This window comes from Nicotiana tomentosiformis, chromosome 4 (assembly GCF_000390325.3).
Source record: "Nicotiana tomentosiformis chromosome 4, ASM39032v3, whole genome shotgun sequence".
Taxonomy (NCBI): Eukaryota; Viridiplantae; Streptophyta; class Magnoliopsida; order Solanales; family Solanaceae; genus Nicotiana; species Nicotiana tomentosiformis.
Genome location: NC_090815.1, coordinates 137,529,780 through 137,550,834, shown reverse-complemented (window position 1 = coordinate 137,550,834; position 21,055 = coordinate 137,529,780). Strand labels below are relative to the sequence as shown.

General features: G+C 34.9%; 1 protein-coding gene and 1 long non-coding RNA gene across 3 annotated transcripts; one reads left to right on the top strand and one right to left on the bottom strand.

Moving 5' to 3' along the window:
- Window positions 1-6,263: 6,263 nt before the first annotated feature.
- On the bottom strand, window positions 6,264-8,396 carry LOC104092137 (protein RGF1 INDUCIBLE TRANSCRIPTION FACTOR 1). 2 transcript variants are annotated; one of them, XM_070200315.1, is made up of 4 exons: window positions 8,061-8,396; window positions 7,661-7,861; window positions 7,354-7,569; window positions 6,264-6,897 (listed from the first exon to the last, which is right to left on the bottom strand). In XM_070200315.1, exons 1-4 carry the CDS (start codon window positions 8,061-8,063, stop codon window positions 6,589-6,591), a joined length of 729 nt encoding a protein of 242 aa, XP_070056416.1. In that variant the 5' UTR covers window positions 8,064-8,396; the 3' UTR covers window positions 6,264-6,588. The 2 variants fall into 2 exon arrangements, with proteins under 2 accessions (XP_070056416.1, XP_070056417.1); XM_070200316.1 differs by having other exon boundaries at window positions 8,230-8,396.
- A 1,416-nt stretch (window positions 8,397-9,812) lies between these two features.
- Window positions 9,813-19,094, top strand: LOC138909142 (uncharacterized). Its single transcript, XR_011415704.1, has 2 exons — window positions 9,813-18,583; window positions 18,779-19,094. It is a non-coding gene; the product is annotated as an uncharacterized lncRNA (long non-coding RNA).
- The last annotated feature ends 1,961 nt before the right edge of the window (window positions 19,095-21,055 follow it).

The window sequence follows — 21,055 nt, the reverse complement described above, 5'->3', positions numbered from 1 at the left end:
TCTTTCTGCTACATCAACAAGTCCGAGCTTTAAACCAGATAAGTTTGTACCACTATTTAGAATAAGCAATGGTCTGATTATTAGAAAATTAGTATTTATGTGGCTGCTATGGATGTCACCTTGTTAAATTTTCATGAACTAAATAATAGGTGGCATGCGGTATACTAAATAATCTACAAAATTAAAATTATACTTTATTATGATTTTACCTTATAATACGATTTTAGTATGCCTAGTATAATGATTATACATTAGTTTACCGTAAAATATAATAATAATAATAATAATAATAATAATAATAATAATAATAATAATAATAATAATAATAATAATAATAATATTCGTAACTATTTTATTTTGATAAGATAAAATATTAGTACAAGAAGCATGTACTACACCAAATTTTTCATTGATGATAGTTCTTATCAAATTAACATGTTGAATCATTTCTAAATGGAAAGCATATAGTAGTAGATAGTAGACAGAGATTTGTCCACTATTTTTTTGTACTATTATTCAGTTTGATACATAATATTTCCTTAATATTCTGGTCATATCACTTTTATCTTGAAGTAATCTTATTGCAGCAAAGACCATATGTGAATTTTCAATATTATTTTGTATTTTCATATATCTGTTTGACACTAATTACTTAGCTGATTTGAGTAAACGAAAGTCTATTGCTGAGAATTATATCCAAATGACATTATGAAGAGTTTAACTCAAGAGGTAAGCATTTCCTTCGTATTTGAAATTATTTTTGTCCTTTGCTATTAATGATATCAACTTCAATTCGCAATGTACCATGAGGGTAAGACATCAGGATCAAGTCCTGATGCTCCATGATGATAAAGAGTTGGGTTTGAGTCCCAATTCATTATGGCCTAACATGCCTTTATATTGGCAAGACATCGGTTTTGAGTCCCACTATACCATATTGATGATACAATGATAACTAAAGAAAAATAATATATTTTTCATGAAAAGGCACGAATATTATTCCACTTGATTTACTCCATTCTTGAAGAGAATGTGGTAGCGGCGCATAATAAGTCTAAATGAAGACAAGTAGTTGAACAATGAACGTGGGCGTTCCAAAGATCAAAATAATAATAATCATCACTATGATTATAAAAGGAGAACAATAAGGGTTCTCAAAATAGTCCTTCAAAATGTGAAAGCAATATTTACCATCAAATTGATATGAAAAGAGAATGTGACTTGTGATAAGCATTGAGAATGCAAACCCATTCCTAAAGGTGAATGTGGCAATATATGATAAAAGTAATGAATAATGACATGCAATGCATGATTAGATGAATACCACACAACTCACCTCTAAGGGAGGTTTGAGTGAAATAAAGAGAATAAATATTATTGTGTGGTTACATGAATATGTCATTGGTCGCGTATATGTGATACGCCAAAAATATATATTTTGTTGTGCCTTATAAAAGATTATTAAAGGCAAAATTAAAGTAAGAAATAATTTTGCTTATGATGATTTTGACCATGACAATTTATTATGATATAATTCTTTCCGTGAAGGAGACATTTACCATATGAATGGTGTGATAAAAGATCTTGTAGTACAAAAGTCGTTAATAGCTTCGGAAAAATTAATTTGTTACTATCCGGATGAATAAAATTATTCACGACATTGATATTATAAAGTCTCAAAATAAACTTTTTGAGTTTCAAATGTATAAGTCAAAGTAGTTGGCATATTGCGGCTATAAATGAAAGGAACATTAAATATCTTCATATTTCTATAATCATAACAGGTAAATATGACAGGTTACCCGATTTTTTTTCTATTTGTACTACACAAATATAAGTATGATGATGGAATCATATGTCACAAGTAAACTAGAGATTTATTGAAATAAATATTAGTTGGCATGACCGGTTAACCATCCCCGTTCAATTATGATGCGAAAAATTAATTGAGAATTATATTGGCATATATTGAAGAAATAGAAGATTCTTCGAGAATTCTCTTGTGCTGCTTATTCTCATGATATACTAGTTAAGGTTGAGATTAAATCCCTTGATTTCTGGAACAAATAAAAGGTGATAAATATATGGGCCCAGTCACCTGCCATGTGGACCGTTTACTATTATATAATTTTAATATATGCATCTATTCTATGGTCACATGTGCATTTGTTATCAACTTGCAGTTTGACTTTTGCAAGATTGATTGCTCAAATTATTAGAGCACAGTTCCAGAAAATATAAATTATGACGATTTATCTTGATAATACTGGTTTAAATCCAAGTTGGTTTAGCAGAAATTGTATGCCTTCAATTATATCTAAACCATTGGTTATGAGAAAAAACTGCCAAAATAAAATTTTGTATGTGATGTATTATTTAATATACAACAACACTTGTACGCATCTAGCCAAGTTATGATAAGTTCTCCCTATCACAATCGGTTCAGGGTCAGGAACCAAATAATTTCCATCTAGAAATATGAATGTGCTATATGATTTAATTATTCCACCACAATGCACAAAGATGGATCCCCAAATAAGGCTATGGATATATGTTGGTGATCCCAACAATAGGAGGAGAAAATGGGCAGCTAAAAAAGTAATGCATGTAATGAATTATTATGAGTACATCTAGATCCTCGTACGAGAAAATGTGAACTTGAAATTCAAGTGGTAATTCATTTGCAAAATATTGCCAGGCGTATTTGCTGACCCAAAACTAAATGTCATATTCAGGTGCTAATGGTCCAAATAAAATAAAGTTCATAATGAATAGAGTCTATAGCATGCATGAAGCATAATAGACTAATCGGTTCCAAAGATAAAACTCCTTGAAGAAGGAGATGAGCAAATGTTCAAGATGGTCATAATAAGGAGGCAAGTGCTCTAGAAGAGCACCACGACATAACACTTCATAAGACCTCATGGGAGAGGCTCAGGTACCTGAAAATAATAAGATAAAGAGATCTCAATAAGTTATATCTTTATTGGGTAATAGTAGAATTGATATAAAATGATCGTCGATGATATTGTTAATATAATGTAGCACTCAGTATAATTAATATTGACGAGGATCTTGAGCTCAAATCTGTCATGAAATTTGGACAGATAAATGATTGGCCAAATAAAAAATACGCAATGAAAATTGATTTCACCTGAAAAATATGAAGTTGGACGGATAGTCCCAACACCTGAAAGTATAAAGTCAGTGGAGGTATAAATGTATTTTTATGCGAAAAAAGGTCAAGTCGATAGACGTAAAAACGATTTGTGTCACAAGAAGATTTGTAAATATCCTGGTATTGATTATATAGATACATGTTCTTCTGTGGTGGATGTCGCCATTTCAGATTTTAATCTGGCAATACAAGAAAAACGAGATATGCGTATAATGGAAATCATTGAAGGATTTAAATTGTTCTGAAGCATATTAAGGTTTCCAAGAAATTTATTAAATAAAGCTTCAAAAATCCTTATACGGATTGAAACAATCAGGGCACATGTGTTATAATCGCCTGAGTGAGTACATGTTGAAAGAAGGGTACAAGAATGATTCAATTCGTCCTTGTGTCTTTATAAAAAGATCTGGATCTAAATTTATTATAATCGCCGTGTATGTTGATGATTAAATATCATTGGAACTCCTAGGGAGTTTCCTAAAGCAGTAGACTATTTAAAGAAAGAATTTGAAATGAAAGATCTTGGAAAGACAAAATTTTATCTTGGTCTACTAATTGAGTATATGAAAGATGGAATTTTTGTCCATCAATCAGCATACACTAAAATTTTTTTAAAGCAATTCTATATGGATAAAGCACATCCATTGAGTACCCTGATGGTTGTGAGATCACTCGATATAAATAAAGATCCATTCCGACCTCATGAAAATAATGAAGAGCTTCTTGGTCCCGAAGTACCATATCTTAATACAATTGGTGCACTAATGTATCTTTCTAACATTACAAGGTCTGATATAACTTTTTTCAGTTAATGTCTTAACAAGATATAACTCTGCTCCTACAAGGAGACATTGGAATAGAATCAAACACATATTGTGGTATCTAAAAGGACTACCGATATGGAATTATTTTATGACAATGATTGTAGTCCCGATCTTATTGGTTATGCCGATGCTGGGTATTTATCTGACTCACACAAGGCTCGATCTCAAACAGGTTATGTGTTTACATATGGAGGCACTGTCATATCTTGGTGATCGACTAAGCAATTAATCATGGCTACTTCATCTCATTATGCTGAGATAATTGCTATTCATGAAGCAAGTCGAGAATGTGTATGGTTGAGGTCTATAATACACCTTATTCGAGACAAATGTGGTTTGAAGTATGACAAACTACCTACAATTTTGTATGAAGACAATGCAGCATGCATAGCCCAATTGAAAGGAGGATTCATAAAAGGGGATAGGACAAATCACATTTCACCAAAGTTATTTTTCACACATGATCTTCAAAAGAATGGTGATATCAATGTGCAACAGATCCGTTCAAGTGATAATATGGCTGATTTGTTCACCAAATCTCTACCGACGTCAATCTTCAAGAAACTAGTGTATAAGATTGGGATGCGAAGGCTCAAGGATGTGAATTGATGCTCTCATCAGGGGGAGTTAATACGCGTTGTACTTTTTTTTCCTTACAAGGTTTTTGTCCCATTGGGTTTTCCTTGCAAGGTTTTTAACGAGGCAACCAAAAGGCGTATTTCTAAACATGTGTACTCTTTTTTCCCATAGATATTTTTCCTAATAAGGTTTTAACGAGGCACATTATCTATGGATATCCAAGGGGGAGTGTTACAAGAAAAATCAAATTATGATGGATGTCTACTCTTCCTCCATGATTTTCTCAAATGCTTAATGACATATTCAATGACATATTTTTCTTCACTTTTCATGCCTATATAAAGGCCTTGTAATAGATAGAAAAATACACACAATTGAAGAAGAAATAAGAATCTCTCATCTCTTTTTCTCTATATCTCTTAGTTTGTTTTTCCTTGTTCTATATTGTTACTTTGAGTTATATTTTATAACACTTATCACTTTTTACTTATTTTGGACCTTTAGGCTTAAAAGCATTTGACGTTTAAGCAAATTTTAAGTTTGCCAAACACCTCAATAAGCTAAAAAATGACTTAAAGGCTCGTTTGACCAGCTTAAAAGCCAATCCAAACAGGCTCTTAGCTAGAAAGTGCTATAGTTGCATTACACAATTATATACCGTCAAACCTCTTTATAACAACATCCTCATATAATAGACATTCACTATAAAAGTCATATTTTGTCTAAAATCGATATTTATATTATGTTATAATATATTTTTTTTTATAACAGTACTTCACTATATCATCTTAAAATATCGAAACAAATGAAACTGTTATAGAGACATTTGATTATAGTATATTATTTTCTTTTTGTTGATATTAGGCCTTTTACGGATACATGCAGATGAGGACAAAGCGCCTAGTCCCTGTCCAGACTCGAAATAGTCACCCCCCACTTCACCTCGGTGCCGTAACGTAACACTGTTAGGCGTCCCCCAAAGCTTCTCTTAATTTGACATGAATGCTTATAAAGTAGGCCCCAGTGTCTTCTACTGTACTACTTTCCCCTTATCCATCTTTGCTTTTAAAATCAGTGTCATTTTCACGTTTCACGTAGTAGCCTACATATTTAGTTTTGTATCAATTCTTCGTTATGGACAACTGTATGACAATGGTTGGATACACATCTCAACACTATAGAAGTTTTAATTTGATGCCATCACTCTTTCCATTTTACACCCCTCCAGTATTCAATCTGTGTCTTCTTACTATTTCTGATGATACAATTATGAACAAAAAAGCCCAGCTGCCGAGCCAATTACGAGTACATAATTAACCGAACTCTTTTGTCTTGTAATCTGTGCGCCATCAACTGTGAACTGTGAAGTGGTCAAACGGTTAAGTTGCACGTGCGCAGCTACAGTGAAGCGGTCAGACGGCCTGTTTGATTTTCCCTTCATGTCAAAGCCGTTTGCTGCCATCTAATTTTAACCTCAATCATACACGTGTCCCTTTTTTCCTCGCGCGATTCTTTCAACGAGCTACTCTGAAGTCTGAACAACTAGGCCATTGAGGATCTTAAGCTATACTCAGATATTTAAGTTTCTAATGAAATGAAATGCCATGTTAATAGTAACAAGTAACATCCACCAACTTTTAGTGATTCCAAGATCCATCATTTCCATAAGGGCAAAGAAGAAGTGAATAGAAACGTATAAATATCCTTCTAGCAGGCACAATATATACCAACCTGTAATATATACATCATTAATTTTCTACGTATATCATCTTGTTACTTGTGTTTATCTTCTTTGCTCCTGTTTTCTTACCGCTGCTAGTAAATTAAACATAAAAGGATTCATTAAAACATCCTATACATGCATAACAAATAGCGGCCTCATACTCCTATACAAATTTCTCCTAGCTACCTATAATGCACATGCTTGTATGTATAGTTAAGATATATATATATATATATATATATATATATATATATATGTGACAGGGCTTATTGTTTTGCTGTGTATTAAAAAGGGGCACGATGCGGGATGCCTTTCCTCCTGCTTGAATTCCTGTGGTTGTAGATAGGAGGCGTGTCAGGAGACATATTGTAGATGCGGAATGCTTCTTCATCTCCATAATTAGAGCCAAACGATTTGTCCGTCTCAAGGGGATCGGAATATGCAATATGTCCCTCAATATTCAGATGACGAAACCCAAATACTCTGCGTTGTCTCTTCTTAGGGGTCGATGATTCATCGGATTCAAAGCCTTGATTAGGCTTTACCTTCGGTGTAAATGTCAACTCTTCATCACCTCGCTTTATACCATTCAGCTGCTCCAACCCAAAATCGCATTAAAATTAGTTACTATGAGTATTAGGAGTAGAGTTTGTTGTAATAGTGAAACACTCCAGCCCAGCAAAATAATAACTCTCATACAGGTGAGCTACGAACGAGACAGCATGAATATATCCTGCCACACTAATTGCCCCCCCCCCCCCCCCCCAAGTAAAATATATAACAGGAAGAGAGTAAAATAACGTTACCAAAATGTTCCATATATAACCAATTTAGAACAAAACTGAATATGGAAATCTTGACCAAGAGTCATCTTGGATGAGCTAGGGAGCATATGAAACAGGGAAAACAGAAACCATAACTGCTTCCAACTTTCCAGTTTCCAGATTAATATCAAATTGAATCAGCTATAACCAAAACTGTCCATATATAAACATCTACGAAATGCACAGCAAGTATATATAGAACATCTACGAGACAAAAGATTTTACCTTGCAGCCGAGGGAGCAGAATCTGAATGAGTCAAGTAGGCTGCGGCCACAGATTTCACAAGTATTGGTTACACCCTTTCCCGGTCTGGGCTGCGGCCGCTCATTCAGAAACACAATCTTGGCGCTATTAATAATGTATGTCTGAATGCATGAAATGTCGATGTATCTCTGAATTTCATTCACCCTCACCACATTATGGTACGATGATCTCCTTATCTACACACACACAAAAAAAAGCATTAAACATTTATACGGAGTAGTAATTAACTTAACAGCAAACCATCGCTCATGAGTAAAAACTACTGACTTGAACAAGGCGATGGTCTTTGTGATTGCTCAAACAGTAAGAGCAGAGAGCAGTTCCCATGCAGTCCAAGCAATACATATTGCATTCGCTCTTATTTGAATCCTCATGAACTGGACAAGTATGGAAGTAATTAGACTTGAGCAGTGGCTTCAACCATGGCGGTCCAAAATCATCGTTCCTCATTCCAACCACTTCACTCACCTATTGGGCACCCACACAGAACTTATTAGTACAAAATATGAGTATCAATTTAAGCCTATTCTGTACCAGTACAAATATTGGTTGTAGCAAAAAACCAAAAAACAAAAGAAATACACAGGATTAAAGATAATAGTCACACAAAAAATTTGCATATCCACACTCTGTTTTCACCATTGGGCTGAAAATCAAAATTAATTACCATGATAATTTGATAATAATGTTATAGTTGGTGCCTTGGCGGTGATTGCGTAGCTCCAATTAGTCAAAGGAAAATTGGTTTGGGGGATGAGAAGCAAAGCTAGATTAATACTTACTCCTAGTTTCAAGAAGAAGTAAAAAAGAAAGAGAGGAGAGGATTAGGAAACAACCTTGAGCAAGAGATGGATAAGAGCTGGGGGCAGAGAGCTAAAGGAAGAACAAAAACGTCTCAGCAGTTAATTAAGGGGAAATGAAAGGTAGAGACGGTGGTGAGGGAAGAGGGAAAGACTAGAAGGAAAGCGACTGAAAGACATTTGTAAGGCGGTCACTAATTAGAAATATGCTTATTCTACTATTCCCCATATTTATTAAGCACCATGTAATAATTCATACTAAATTAAAAAACGAAAAGGATAATGATAATGATAATGATCGTCTCATAAAAAAAGAAAAAGGTTAGTGATATCATAGCATCATCTATTGCTTCCCATATTAAATGAACAAACAAATAGTATATGTTTTGTTTTGTTGCATAAGAAAAGAAGACAAAGAGAGATTAAGAGTCCGTTTGGATGGGCTTTTTTTTAAGTGACTTGTAAGGATAAATCAATAAGTTAGTAATTCTAACTTTTGACTTTTGGCTTATTTTTGTCATTTTAACTTAAAAACAAGTGCTTAAAAGTACTTTTTTTACTTTATGCAAACACTACAAAATGACTTTAAAGTTATTTTGCCTTAAAAGCACTTGAAATAAGCCAATCCAAAACGGGCTCTAAGAGTTTAAAGTTACACTTGCAATCCAATATAAATAAATGTATTTTTTAAAGAATAAAATTGATACTGTAGCCTGTATATATCAACAAAGGTTAAAAAATGGAGGGAAGGTCAGAAAATCTTTTATAAACTAAAAGGGAGGTCTCTTTACTTGTAGTTAGTGTAGAGGGTAGGTCAGTGTGGTTAGTCATTGGGTTCAAAGAGAATAATTTAGCACTGTTTTCCCTTCCAACCATATATAAAAATTGTTTTTAAGGATAAATCATTTGCTTTCCTACCCCTACGAACCAAACGATCATTGACAGTAATTGTCATTCCATTTTTGTTTTCAATAGTTGAGCAGAAGATGTCCAACTAGGTATTTGGGTGGATCACAACCCGATATTTTTTGGACTTGTTAATAAGAGGCATTCATGTCGAAATGGGCTTGCTATCTTTCCCTAAACGAGGATCCTACCCCAAGAAAACCATAATCTTAAATTATCAATTTCGATTTCGAGCCCCGCATGTTTTTTATTTTCCTCTTTTCTTTTTCGTTTGTTTTGTTTATCAATCACGTAAATAACTTGTAAGGTTAAAGTTTGTCGTGAATGTTCAACAATGGGTTTTATTTTTCCAGCATTTGTTTAGATGAAATCTAAACGCGATTGTACTTTATCATGTTGATGCTAATGTAATATGAAACACCATAATGAACAATTTGATGATTGGTTCAATAAATTTTGTCATCCGTAATTACTGTTAGTTAAAATAATATAAAATCGTGATCGCCCGTGGGTTTCAATAAATAATTATAGTTTGATTATCTTTACCACATCATAGATTGCCAAAAATTTGTGTGTTTAATGTGTTGCTTTCACTTACATTGTGACAAATTGATATTAATAGAGTGATGGTGGAGGAACATTCGTTCCAGAGAGATATAGAGGGGAAACAGAACATGACTTTGCCATATCATCATCCAGGTCTTCGATGGAAAATAATTATTTGCACCAAATCAAATAATTCATCACAACAATCTCTCTCTCTCTCTCTCTCTATATATATAAAAGTGAGGGGCATTGAATTGTTACGTGGCACCTTCTATAATGCATGATTTAGATTTATTTTTTTTCCTGTTCTTTAGGTTATTTCCCCTATTTATGTGTTGGTGCGTTTAAAAAAAAAATATTGAAGAGTCACGTCTCTTAATTGGCCTCCATTTCTTCTTCTTTTCTCTCTGTTTTCAGTCCGTTCTAGTGAAACAAACCGCATTCTTCTTTCTTCTGTTCTTGGTTCTCACTTCCCCATATTTTTCACTATCCTGTCTCTACACCTATTGTTAGCCCGCGTTATCTTTCTCTGTCCCTCTCAATTCTGTTCGCTATTTTTAAGGTTTTCTTGAGAAATCGTTGCTTATCTTTTGGTGTTTTGAAAAGTTTTGAGAAGGACAATGGCGGTACGTTTTTAGTTCTTTCTTTTGATTTTCTTTTTCTTCTACTCATGCCAATATTTTACTTTACTCGTATAGTTTGCCCTATTTTGACCAAAACTATGAGTTGATGTTGTGACATGAGTTTTGCCATAGTTTTTTACGTGACCCTATCTCTTTTACTACATGACCTTTTCTCATGAATATGCTCCTTTTGATTTACACACAAATCTTGTTTCCATCTATTAACACAACTCCACCCTTCTTTTTGCTCTACAATTTGGTTCGGAAGAAGAAAATAAATAGTTTCACACTTTTTTCGGTCTTAAATATAGCCATTTTTGCAAAACGGGATTTTCTTTAAACTATTTTCATATTTAAAAGTGAATTTTAGACCATACTTTTATGACTAAGGCTATAAAATTTATATAAAGGGATGAAAACACTTTAAAATACAATAATATCCGCAAAATATTGGCAATTGTCAATATATTAAGCATCTATAGTCTTCACCAGCACATTTTATATCTGCTTATATCATGTTATTTGCATCCTTTTCAAATTTAATACCATATTTTGAATAATCTAAGATTTGGTTATATAAACGTCCAAATTTTTAGAGAACTATACTGTTACATCCCGTATTTTCGTATGTTAAAGTTTCGTCGTAAGTTAATCGACGTAAATTCGGGAATGAGATTATTTTAAGATTATAAGCATTATACTATTTCAAACAAGTGATGAGTGAATTCGTGAAGGTGAGAGAGTAAGCAAATCGAAAAAAATGAGTTTCATCGAAGTTTGTCATTTTGAGATAAAATACGGTTCGAACTATAATACCCGATATTTATGGACTAGTACCATACAACGTACCACATGACTATAATAGTAAGGTGTATAAAGTGTGTTAAAAGTGAGTAGTATTTTAAGTAATTTAGAATAATTCTTAATTGTGGGGATAATTGTGGTATTAGGTAGGATTAAATGGATAAGAATCTTTTTTTGGGCTGCCACGTGGCATTAAGCCAAGACAAAGTGTCACCAATGTGGATGTTGAGTTATAAGACACAAGTTGCGTTGTTTACGCGTAAGAGTCCTTTGGATAACTACCTTGGTTTGGTTCCTTATTTGGTAATGTAACTTAAAAAATAGGAAAAGTTATGGCATGCTTAGAATTAGACCAGCAACGTTATGCTAAGTTTGCTAACGATGGAGCCTCAAAATATTTTGTTTGAAATTTCATAACACAATATAGCGTGAGATTTTACAATTTTAAAGAATACGGTGCAATCTTTTTCAAGAATATCATACTAATTTTTTCCTACTTCGATCCGCCGTTACATGTTGTCGCAATTGACGTGTGTTAGAGGAATTGTCAAGAGAATCAGCTCAGGTATGTTAAGGCTATACCTTCTTTCTTTTTGGCATGATCAATACGATACAAACGAAACGAGCAAATGCACAACTTGCATAAATGACTCTATTCATAGAAATACTAGGAGTGTCGATATTCTTGATTCTCCATGTGAATTATTATTATATTTTCTGTTCATGGGTCTCAGAAAAATACGTAGTTGATGAAGTTTATCCGAAAGGCATATTAATTTTATGACATTCCGAGAAATCTTATTAACGTCTTTCATATGCGTTTCATTCATTTATACATGAACATTGACCCATGACCAGATGTCGTTATATATGCGTATATTATATGTATATGGGATATAGAAAAAGGTTATGGCGTTATATATACGCACCATTACCTGATCATCTGGTATACGTTGATGATTTGCCCACAGTGGCCGAGATGATATGATGAGATGCCCTCCGAGGCTTGATGATGTTATGAATGCATATACCCAAGCATGGTATGACATTTATACGCATACGCATGACATTGTAAATGTTAATTATTCACAGAGTTATTCAGACTTACATGTTGAGTCTTTTACTCCATGTTTCTCTCATGTCTATTATTTACTGATTTTCATTCCTTACATGCTCGGTACATTATTTGTACTGGCGTCCCTTTTGCCTGGGGACGTTGCGTTTCATGCCCGCAGGTCCCGATAGACAGGTTGAGAGTCCTCCAAGTAAGCTATCAGCTCAGCGAAAGGTATTTGTGCGCTCCATTTGCTCCGTAGTTGCTTATTTGGTCAGTATAATTTGGATATGTATTAGTTAGTATGGCGGGGCCCTGTCCTAACTCTTATGATAATTATGCACTCTTAGAGGCTAGTAGACAAATGTCATGTATATGAAAGATTGTATGGCCTTATCGGCCTATGTTCAGTGTACGAGTAATTATTTTGGTCTTAGAGGCCGTATGTCTTATGTATAAGTTGGTATTACATGTTTTATTCTAGTTATCTCACGAAAACCTTTCCGTCTCATTTTCCTATGATAGTATGATACGAAAAGATATGTTAGGTTGGTACTCGGTTGAGTAAGTTACCGGGTGCCCGTTGTGGCCCATTAGTTTGGGTCGTGACAAAAGTGGTATCATAGCAGTTCTGTCCTAGGGAGTCTGCTAGCCGTGTCTAGTAGAGTCTTGTTTATGGGTGTATTGTGCACCACACTTATAAGCAGGAGGCTACAGGGCATTTAGGACTGTCGCTCTTTCTTCTTACTCTAGATCGTGTGGTAGAGCTCAGTTATAAGAGCTCAATTTTCTAAACTCTATCTTATTCATAATACGACGATGCCTACATCCAAAAAGACGGTTGGTAAGAGATATAGTTATGGAAGAATTAAGTTAGAGGAACTCAATTTTTGTATCATGCTTATGATGGATAAATATGAGGTATTCAACAGATCATGTGTGTACTAAGATGTGTAAGCTTCTTGATAAGGATCCCTAAGGCAAGAATGTCTATCCACTCTTACGGTAAAAAAGAATAAGAGAATCGAAAGGTAGACACAAGTTTCAGCAAGTAAAAGAAGTAAGATGAAAAAGGGTACGAGCTACCCAACTAATTGAGATTATCGCAGAGGAATATAAGCCTTTTGAGTTACCTTCAACAATAACAGAGGTATGTACAATTGGCCACACCCATCTCTTTATGCCCTATGGGGGCTAACAGAAGTAGTATAAGAGAATGTAGGATATCAGAATCTAGCTGGGGTTAGGGTAACCCAAAATTGTGGATGGATTGTTAGCGTTAGCTGACATTTCCGAAGGATATTTGCAAATGTGCTAATAGATCTCCTTGTGAGACACCCAGATGGTACACTCTAAAATAGTACAGCTAGATATGAGTACTACAAAGATAGGCACTGGAAGCCTAGAAGGGATAAATATTACCTTAGTGTGGCTCACGTCCCTAGTAGAGAGAGAATGTTAGGCAACCCGAAGAGCCAGTGGATGGAGCAAAGGGAGCTAAAAGCAAAAGAATGTCTTGTGAAAGTTTTCAGAATAAAGTGATAGACAGAAATATTAGCAGAAAAATAAGAAGAGAGATAATGAAGCATTATGAGTAAGAGGTGATACATGGATGACAACGGTAGAAAAAAACAATGACAGTATTATAGAGTCTATAGTCAAGTAAAGGAAAAGAAGAGAGGTGACATGCCTTGAGACAACAAAAGAATATAGGCCATAAAGTCATATCCTCATTTCGAGAAATAAGTTCGTGACTCCAACGCGACTACCGGAAGGAAAAGTTAGACCCTAGAATAATAGAAATCAGTATGGACTGGTGAACAAGATAAACTAAACATGAATTAGGGACTGAGTGGTTTGATAATGGTCGACATCATGAGAATTTCAGATTTCGTTCCGGCGATAATAGAATGGACAACAGAAGAAGATTCATGAGAAATTCAGAGAGTGGTCATTCAGGAAAACACTTCCCTAAAGCAAGCAATATGAGCAAAGTTAAGCTTAAGAGACTGTATGTGCCAGTTATACTAAGTGTCACCCTCGCGAGTAAGGAAATTTGTTGTCCTTGGTACAGAAGGATTATCGTGAGGCGAGTAAGGGTCATCGATGATGTGAAAAGATGCCAAAGACGGAGAGGTAAGGCTTTATACGTAGATTACCGTAGCACTAAATGTTAGTACTCCCCTAAAGGGGGGAATATGGAGTGATGTGGCATTAAGACAGAATAAAGTGGTTCTAGTAACTATGGGTAAAGGAAGAATGCGATAAAAATAAGAAAGGAATGAGATTTCACTTATCTGAACCCTGCAGATATGATACGATTCCAGAACATTATGCAAGCATGACGTCAAAGAAGGGAAGTAAGGGTTTCTTCCCGGGATGTTATGGATAAATAAAGAGCTAGTGCAAGAGGTAAGATAAGACAAAGGAAATAACCCAAGAAAGATTACGCAGAATATTGATATGAGAATGGGCCAACAGTAGTTGATTCAGCAAGAGCCTAGTTATGGCTAGACAATAGGATAATGACAAATCAACAGATCGCGTGAGATAAACATAGTGAGCCCTAGCATGGGGAATTCAGTTTCGCATATACGACATCGTGATCCTTGAGAAATATTCAGATAGGAGTTGGGGTAGTTAAAGGTATTATATGAGTGTTACGGAAATAAAAGAGAATGCTACTGGGAAGACAGTCAAAATATTAGTTCAGAAGCAACCCTACAAGCACAAGGGCGTGAAAATAAGTAACTACGGATAATTATAGGCGAGGAAGGATAACAAAAATTTCGTCGAGTATACGATGTAATAAGCTCACAGCTTTACAAGAGTCAGAATGTCCTCTCTAAGTACTACAATGAAAGACTAGCTAAGGAAATAAGGAAGAAGGCTTCAACCTAAACGTAGTAACTTGAAGAAGAAATGGTCTTGTAATAACAATCTCACAACAACATTGTATGCACTCCATAAGAATGTGGCACCTATCGTGTGGCTAATGAACGAGAAGAAGAAAAAAATCAAAAGGTGATATTCAAGATCATATGGGTTGTATGGAATTCCAATATGTGTGGGTACTAAGATAAGCCAAGTATTCATGAAACAAGTTGTAGAACGATCAGGAAAAATAATTGCTTACATTTAAAGAGAGTTGAGAAGGAACGAAAGGAATTATTCGATCGATGATCCATAGTTAGTTACGTTATGAATGCACTCAAGATTTCGGAGTATAATCCATGCAGCATATATGTTGACAATCATACAACCGTAAAAGACTTCGGTATAAGTTAAAAGAAAGAATTGAGTCCAGGTCATAGACAAAGGATTGAATTGTTAGAAGATTGTATCATGGATATTCCCTAGCGTCCACAGAAGGCTAAAGTAATAACTAATACCATGAGCCGCAGATTGGAAGATAGCTTTAGCCTACATAAAGATTGATCAGAGGGAAGAGGAAACTAAAGAGTTACATTAACTGAGTAAATCAGGAGTCTGATTATTGGACCCAGAAAATTATAGACATTATGATTGAGAACATTGCAGAATCACTCTTAATATCAGAGGTACACGAGAGATAGTACAATAGCCATATTCTATAACGGCTCTACGATAAAGCCAGTTAGAAGAGTACCAGCCTTATAAGAAGTCAGTATGAAGCTTCCACCGGATTATGTATGCACCAAAGGTGCAAGTGTTATAATAGAGCTTTAAGTTGTGGATGTGAATTATACCTATGTGGAAGGGAGGTCATGAAAGAGATGGAAGAAATGATGCGAGATTTTAAGGTAAGTAAGGTAAATGTGAACAATGTACGAGATACTCAAATCCAGAAGATCGTGAATAGTCCATACTTCAGATAGAAGGCTAGAAGCACTGGGATTCAGTATCCTGGAATGATAGCGGCGGCGTCAGAGGCATATATTCCAACCTATGGTTTCTAGGTACCGAGAGATCTAGTCAAGAATAAAGAAGAGTTAGAGACAATGTGATATCTCGCTTGGTGTTCCAGAATAACATAAGGAAATATATGGTGCAAGCAAGTTGAAGGAAGGTTACGAGTAGTATTAATAGATATATGTAGTTCGCAAGCTAAAGTATGGTAGAACGACAAGGTTTTAGGAAGACAAGAGTAAGGATAAGAAAAGGAAAGTGAGAAGGTGATGAGAATGGATAAGTCCTCGGGATTAAGCCCATGAAAACAAGAGAGCTGATGGTTTCTCTAAGTTATAAAAAGCTCAGTATAGCCTGAATGAACTCAAAGGAGTCTAAGACTAGTAGCAGAGGTGGAATGCTGTCCTGGTAGTAGAATGATGGTGTAATTGTGATAGATAAAGGATGACGTTTGGGTAATGATTTCATGAATTGTACAGGATTAAAATACCCACGTGAGGTAAATCACATTGGGATGCTATGAAATACGATTATGGAATTATAGTATTGTATCGCCCCCAGGTGGATTAGAAAAATCACTTCAAATGTTCCACGATGCAACGTGAGCCCTAGTGATTACGTAAGAGGTTTCAAGTTATCAATGGTAGATTATAGATCAATACTGAGGTGAATCAACAATGGATCGATAAAAGTTACAAAGTATGAGATGAGAATAGGCCATCACTCTTAAAATGAACAGTGATGAATAAGCATTAAAGGACTTAGATTTATACATATAGGATAAACAACGAAAGTAACCTAGAGTTTGGTAGCATACCTCAGTAACGATAAATCGAAGTAATAGTTATGGTAAAATATGACCTACCTAGATACAGTAAAGTCATACGGATGAATAACTGGGTCTATGAAATAAGATATAGCAATATTCGTAAGTTCAACAAAGAACCGAGCAGAGAACTTCAGTGTACTTATAGATGCCCAGAGGAACATCTTATCAAGCTCTGTATATGTTTACAAAGTGAGGCCTAGAGATTGGCTAAAAGCTGGAGGAAAAAGGAGAGAAGAGTCGCATAGGCACATTTACAAGGTCAGAATCGTACATGCTGCATGATAAAAGGTAACAATAGTTACGAGATTGAAAGGATTCCGACCACAAGTCGTGGTGTGAGAAAGATGCCTAAATGGGGGAATGCCCTGGCCCTTGGATGTATTCACAGAACAGTTGCCTAGATGGCAAGAAGAGTACTAAAGCATTCGCAAGAACTATAGGTTATGATAATGATAAATGCATCAGTCAACATTCAAGGACGAATGTTCCAAAGGAGGGAATGATGTTACATCCCATATTTTCGTATGTTAAAGTTTCGTCGTAAGTTAATCGACATAAGTTCGGGAATGAGATTATTTTGAGATTATAAGCATTATGCTATTTTAAACAAGTGATGAGTGAATTCGTGAAGGTGAGAGAGTAAGCAAATCGAAGAAAATGAGTTTCGTCGAAGTTTGTCATTTGAGATAAAATACGGTGCGAGCTATAATACCCGATATTTATGGACTAGTACCATACAAGATACCACATGACCATGATAATAAGATGTATAAAGTGTGTTAAAAATGAGTAGTATTTTAAGTAATTTGAAATAATTCTTAATTGTGGGGATAATTATGGTATTAGATAGGATTAAATGGATAAGGATCTTTTTTTAGGATGCCACGTGACATTAAGCCAAGATAAAGTGTCACCAATATGGATGATGAGTTATAAGACACAAGTTGCCTTGTTTACGCGTAAGAGTCCTTTGGATAACTACCTTGGTTTGGTTCCTTATTTGGTAATGTAACGTAGAAAATAGGAAACGTTATGGCATGCTTAGAATTAGACCAGCAACGTTATGCTAAGCTTGCTAATGATGGAGCCTCAAAATATTTCGTTTGAAATTTCATAACACAATATAGCGTGAGATTTTACAATTTTAAAAAAATACGGTGCAATCTTTTTCAAGAATATCATACGAATTTTTCCTACTTCGATCCGCCGTTGCATGTTGTTGTAATTGATGTATGTTAGAGAGATTGTCAAGAGAATCGGCTTAGGTATATTAAGGCTATCCCTTCTTTCTTTTTGGCATGATCAATACGATACAAACGAAACGAGCACATGCACAACTTTCATAAATGACTCTATTCATAGAAATACTAGGGGTGTCTATATTATTGATTCCTCATGTGAATTATTATTATATTTTCTGTTCATGTATCTCAGAAAAATACGTAGTTGATGAAGTTTATCCGAAAGGCATATTAATTTTATGACATTCCGAGAAATCTTATTAACGCATTTCATATGCATTTCATTCATTTATACATGAACATTGATCCATGACCAGATGGCGTTATATACACGTATATTATATGTATATGGGCTATAAAAAAAGGTTATGGCGTTATATATACGCACCATGACCTGATCAGCTGGTATACGTTGATGATTTACCCACAGTGGCCGAGATGATATGATGGGATGCCCTCCGAGACTTGATGATGTTATGAACGCATATACCTAAGCATGGTATGACATTTATACGCATATGTATGACATTGTAAATGTTAATGATTCACAGAGTTATTCAAACTTATATGTTGAGTTTTTTACTCCATGTTTCTCTCATGTCTATTATTTACTGATTTTCATTCCTTACATACTCGGTACATTATTTGTACTGACGTCCCTTTTGCCTGGGGACGTTGCGTTTCATGCCCGCAGGTCCCGATAGACAGGTTGAGAGTCCTCCAAGTAGGCTATCAGCTCAGCAGAAGGTATTTGTGCGCTCCATTTGCTCCGGAGTTGCTTATTTGGTCAGTATGATTTGGATATGTATTAGTTAGTATGGCGGGGCCCTGTCCCGACCCTTATGACAATTATGCACTCTTAGAGGCTTGTAGACAGATGTCATTTATATGAAAGATTGTATTGCCCTATCGGCCTATGTTGAGTGTACGAGTAATAATTTTGGTCTTATAGGCCGTATGTCTTATGTATAAGTTGGTATTACATGTTTTATTCTAGTTATCTCACGACAGCCTTTCCGTCTCATTTTCCTATGATGGTATGATACGAAAAGATACGTTAGGTTAATACTCGGTTGAATAAGGTAACTAGTGCCCGTTGTGGCCCATCAGTTTGGGAAGTGACATATACATTGGCCCTTGCTGGATTTGAAGCTGTTGGAACCTGGTCTTAATGCTCTAAAGTAATCATTATATCTGTATGAGATTCTAGATGACATTGACTATCTTGCTTCAGGTAAGATTATTTAGTTGTGTCTTTTTTTGTAATGAATAATTTGTTGTTGTATTTTATTTGTTCAGGTGGGACACATTAAGAAAGCCAAGGGCAGACTTCAATAGATTTCTAGGGGAATTATGTCAACTTTTAGCAAATTAAATAATACCAGATTCAAAAGAGTTGGTTAACAGTATATTCAATTATTTAGTTAGATTTATAGTAGATTCTTCTCTAGCACATTTATATTTGTTTCATTTGTTTCTATGCATTTGTATTCACTCTTTTATGTGTTTTGCTATTTGAAGGTGCATTACATGTTAAAATATTCAAATCTCACGGAACCTTTTCCTTTTTCAGAAATTATGGTCAGTTATAATATAATAACCCATCTATTTTCCCTCCAACGTGTGTTCCTCAAATTGTTAATATTAGTTATTAACTTTTGGTTGATTTGAATGTTCATCTTTTTCGGCTTGTGTGTCACGACCCCAAATTCCCTCCGTAGGATATCGTGATGGCACCTAGTCTCTAAAACTAGGTAAGCCTATCAATGCGGAATATAAACTGAAATTTAACCCTTATCAGTCGAATAAATAAGAACTGCAAATTAACAATTTCAACTCCCAAAACCCGATAGGAATAAGTCACAAACTTCTAAGAATTTATTCTAAGTATCTCTATACATCACAGTCTATGGAGAATAAGGAAAACAACATAATATGGATAGAGGGGGACTCCGAGGTCTGAGGACGATGACAGATATACCTTGAAGTCTCCGCGTACAGTCTAGCTCTATGATACCTGGTCTGGTAGGAAGTACCTGGATCTGCACAAAAAGATGTGCAGAAGCGTAGTATGAGTATACCACATCGGTACCTAATAAGTGCCAAGCTTAACCTCGGTAGAGTAGTGACGAGGTCAGGTCAGGCCATACTGGAATAATAAAAAACAGGGTAGAAAGTTTAACAAAAAAAAATGACAATGAGAATAAATCAAGTAAGTTGTATGTAACAATTTAACTACACAGAATAAAGGCAAACAATATCTCGCGGAAAGAAAAACAGAAATTTACAACTTTAAGGAAATCACCAAAATAACCAAAGATAAATGCAGCCATAAAGAAATATCAACAAGGGAACTCCTGAGATACCGCCTCGTAGTCCCAAATCATAAATAAATTCATAATATCTCATTTACTTATATCACCGCGGGCCTTCACATTTAATTTTCAAGAAAATATTTTTTCCGAAATAGCATCCCGCGCTTTAGCCACCCTTATCACACCGCATGAATTCTAGTAGTTCCCCTACTAACCACGCGTATCAAGCCACCCTTATCTCACTGCACCCAGACCTTATACTACCGCATGCATATCAATATCACAATATATCATAATTTGCACCTCAAGTGCCCAAATATTTCAATTTGCCAAAATAAATCAACAAGAGCACTATTTTCACAATACAGAGCTCACGTCTCAATCACAATGAATACAAAAATCTCACAAAATATTCAGCAAAAATAATATCCATTATTTTCACAATACGGAGCTCACGACTCAATCACAATAAATATAAAAATCTCACAAAATATTCAGCAAAAATAATATTTCACAAATTTAACATTTTGACTTAACATAAAAATTTTAAATATAAAATACTTTATTTTTAATAATATTTAAATTAAGAAATCCAACCTTCAAATAATGCATGGAACAAAAGAAACAGAGTTTTAACTAAACAGGTAAAACACTTA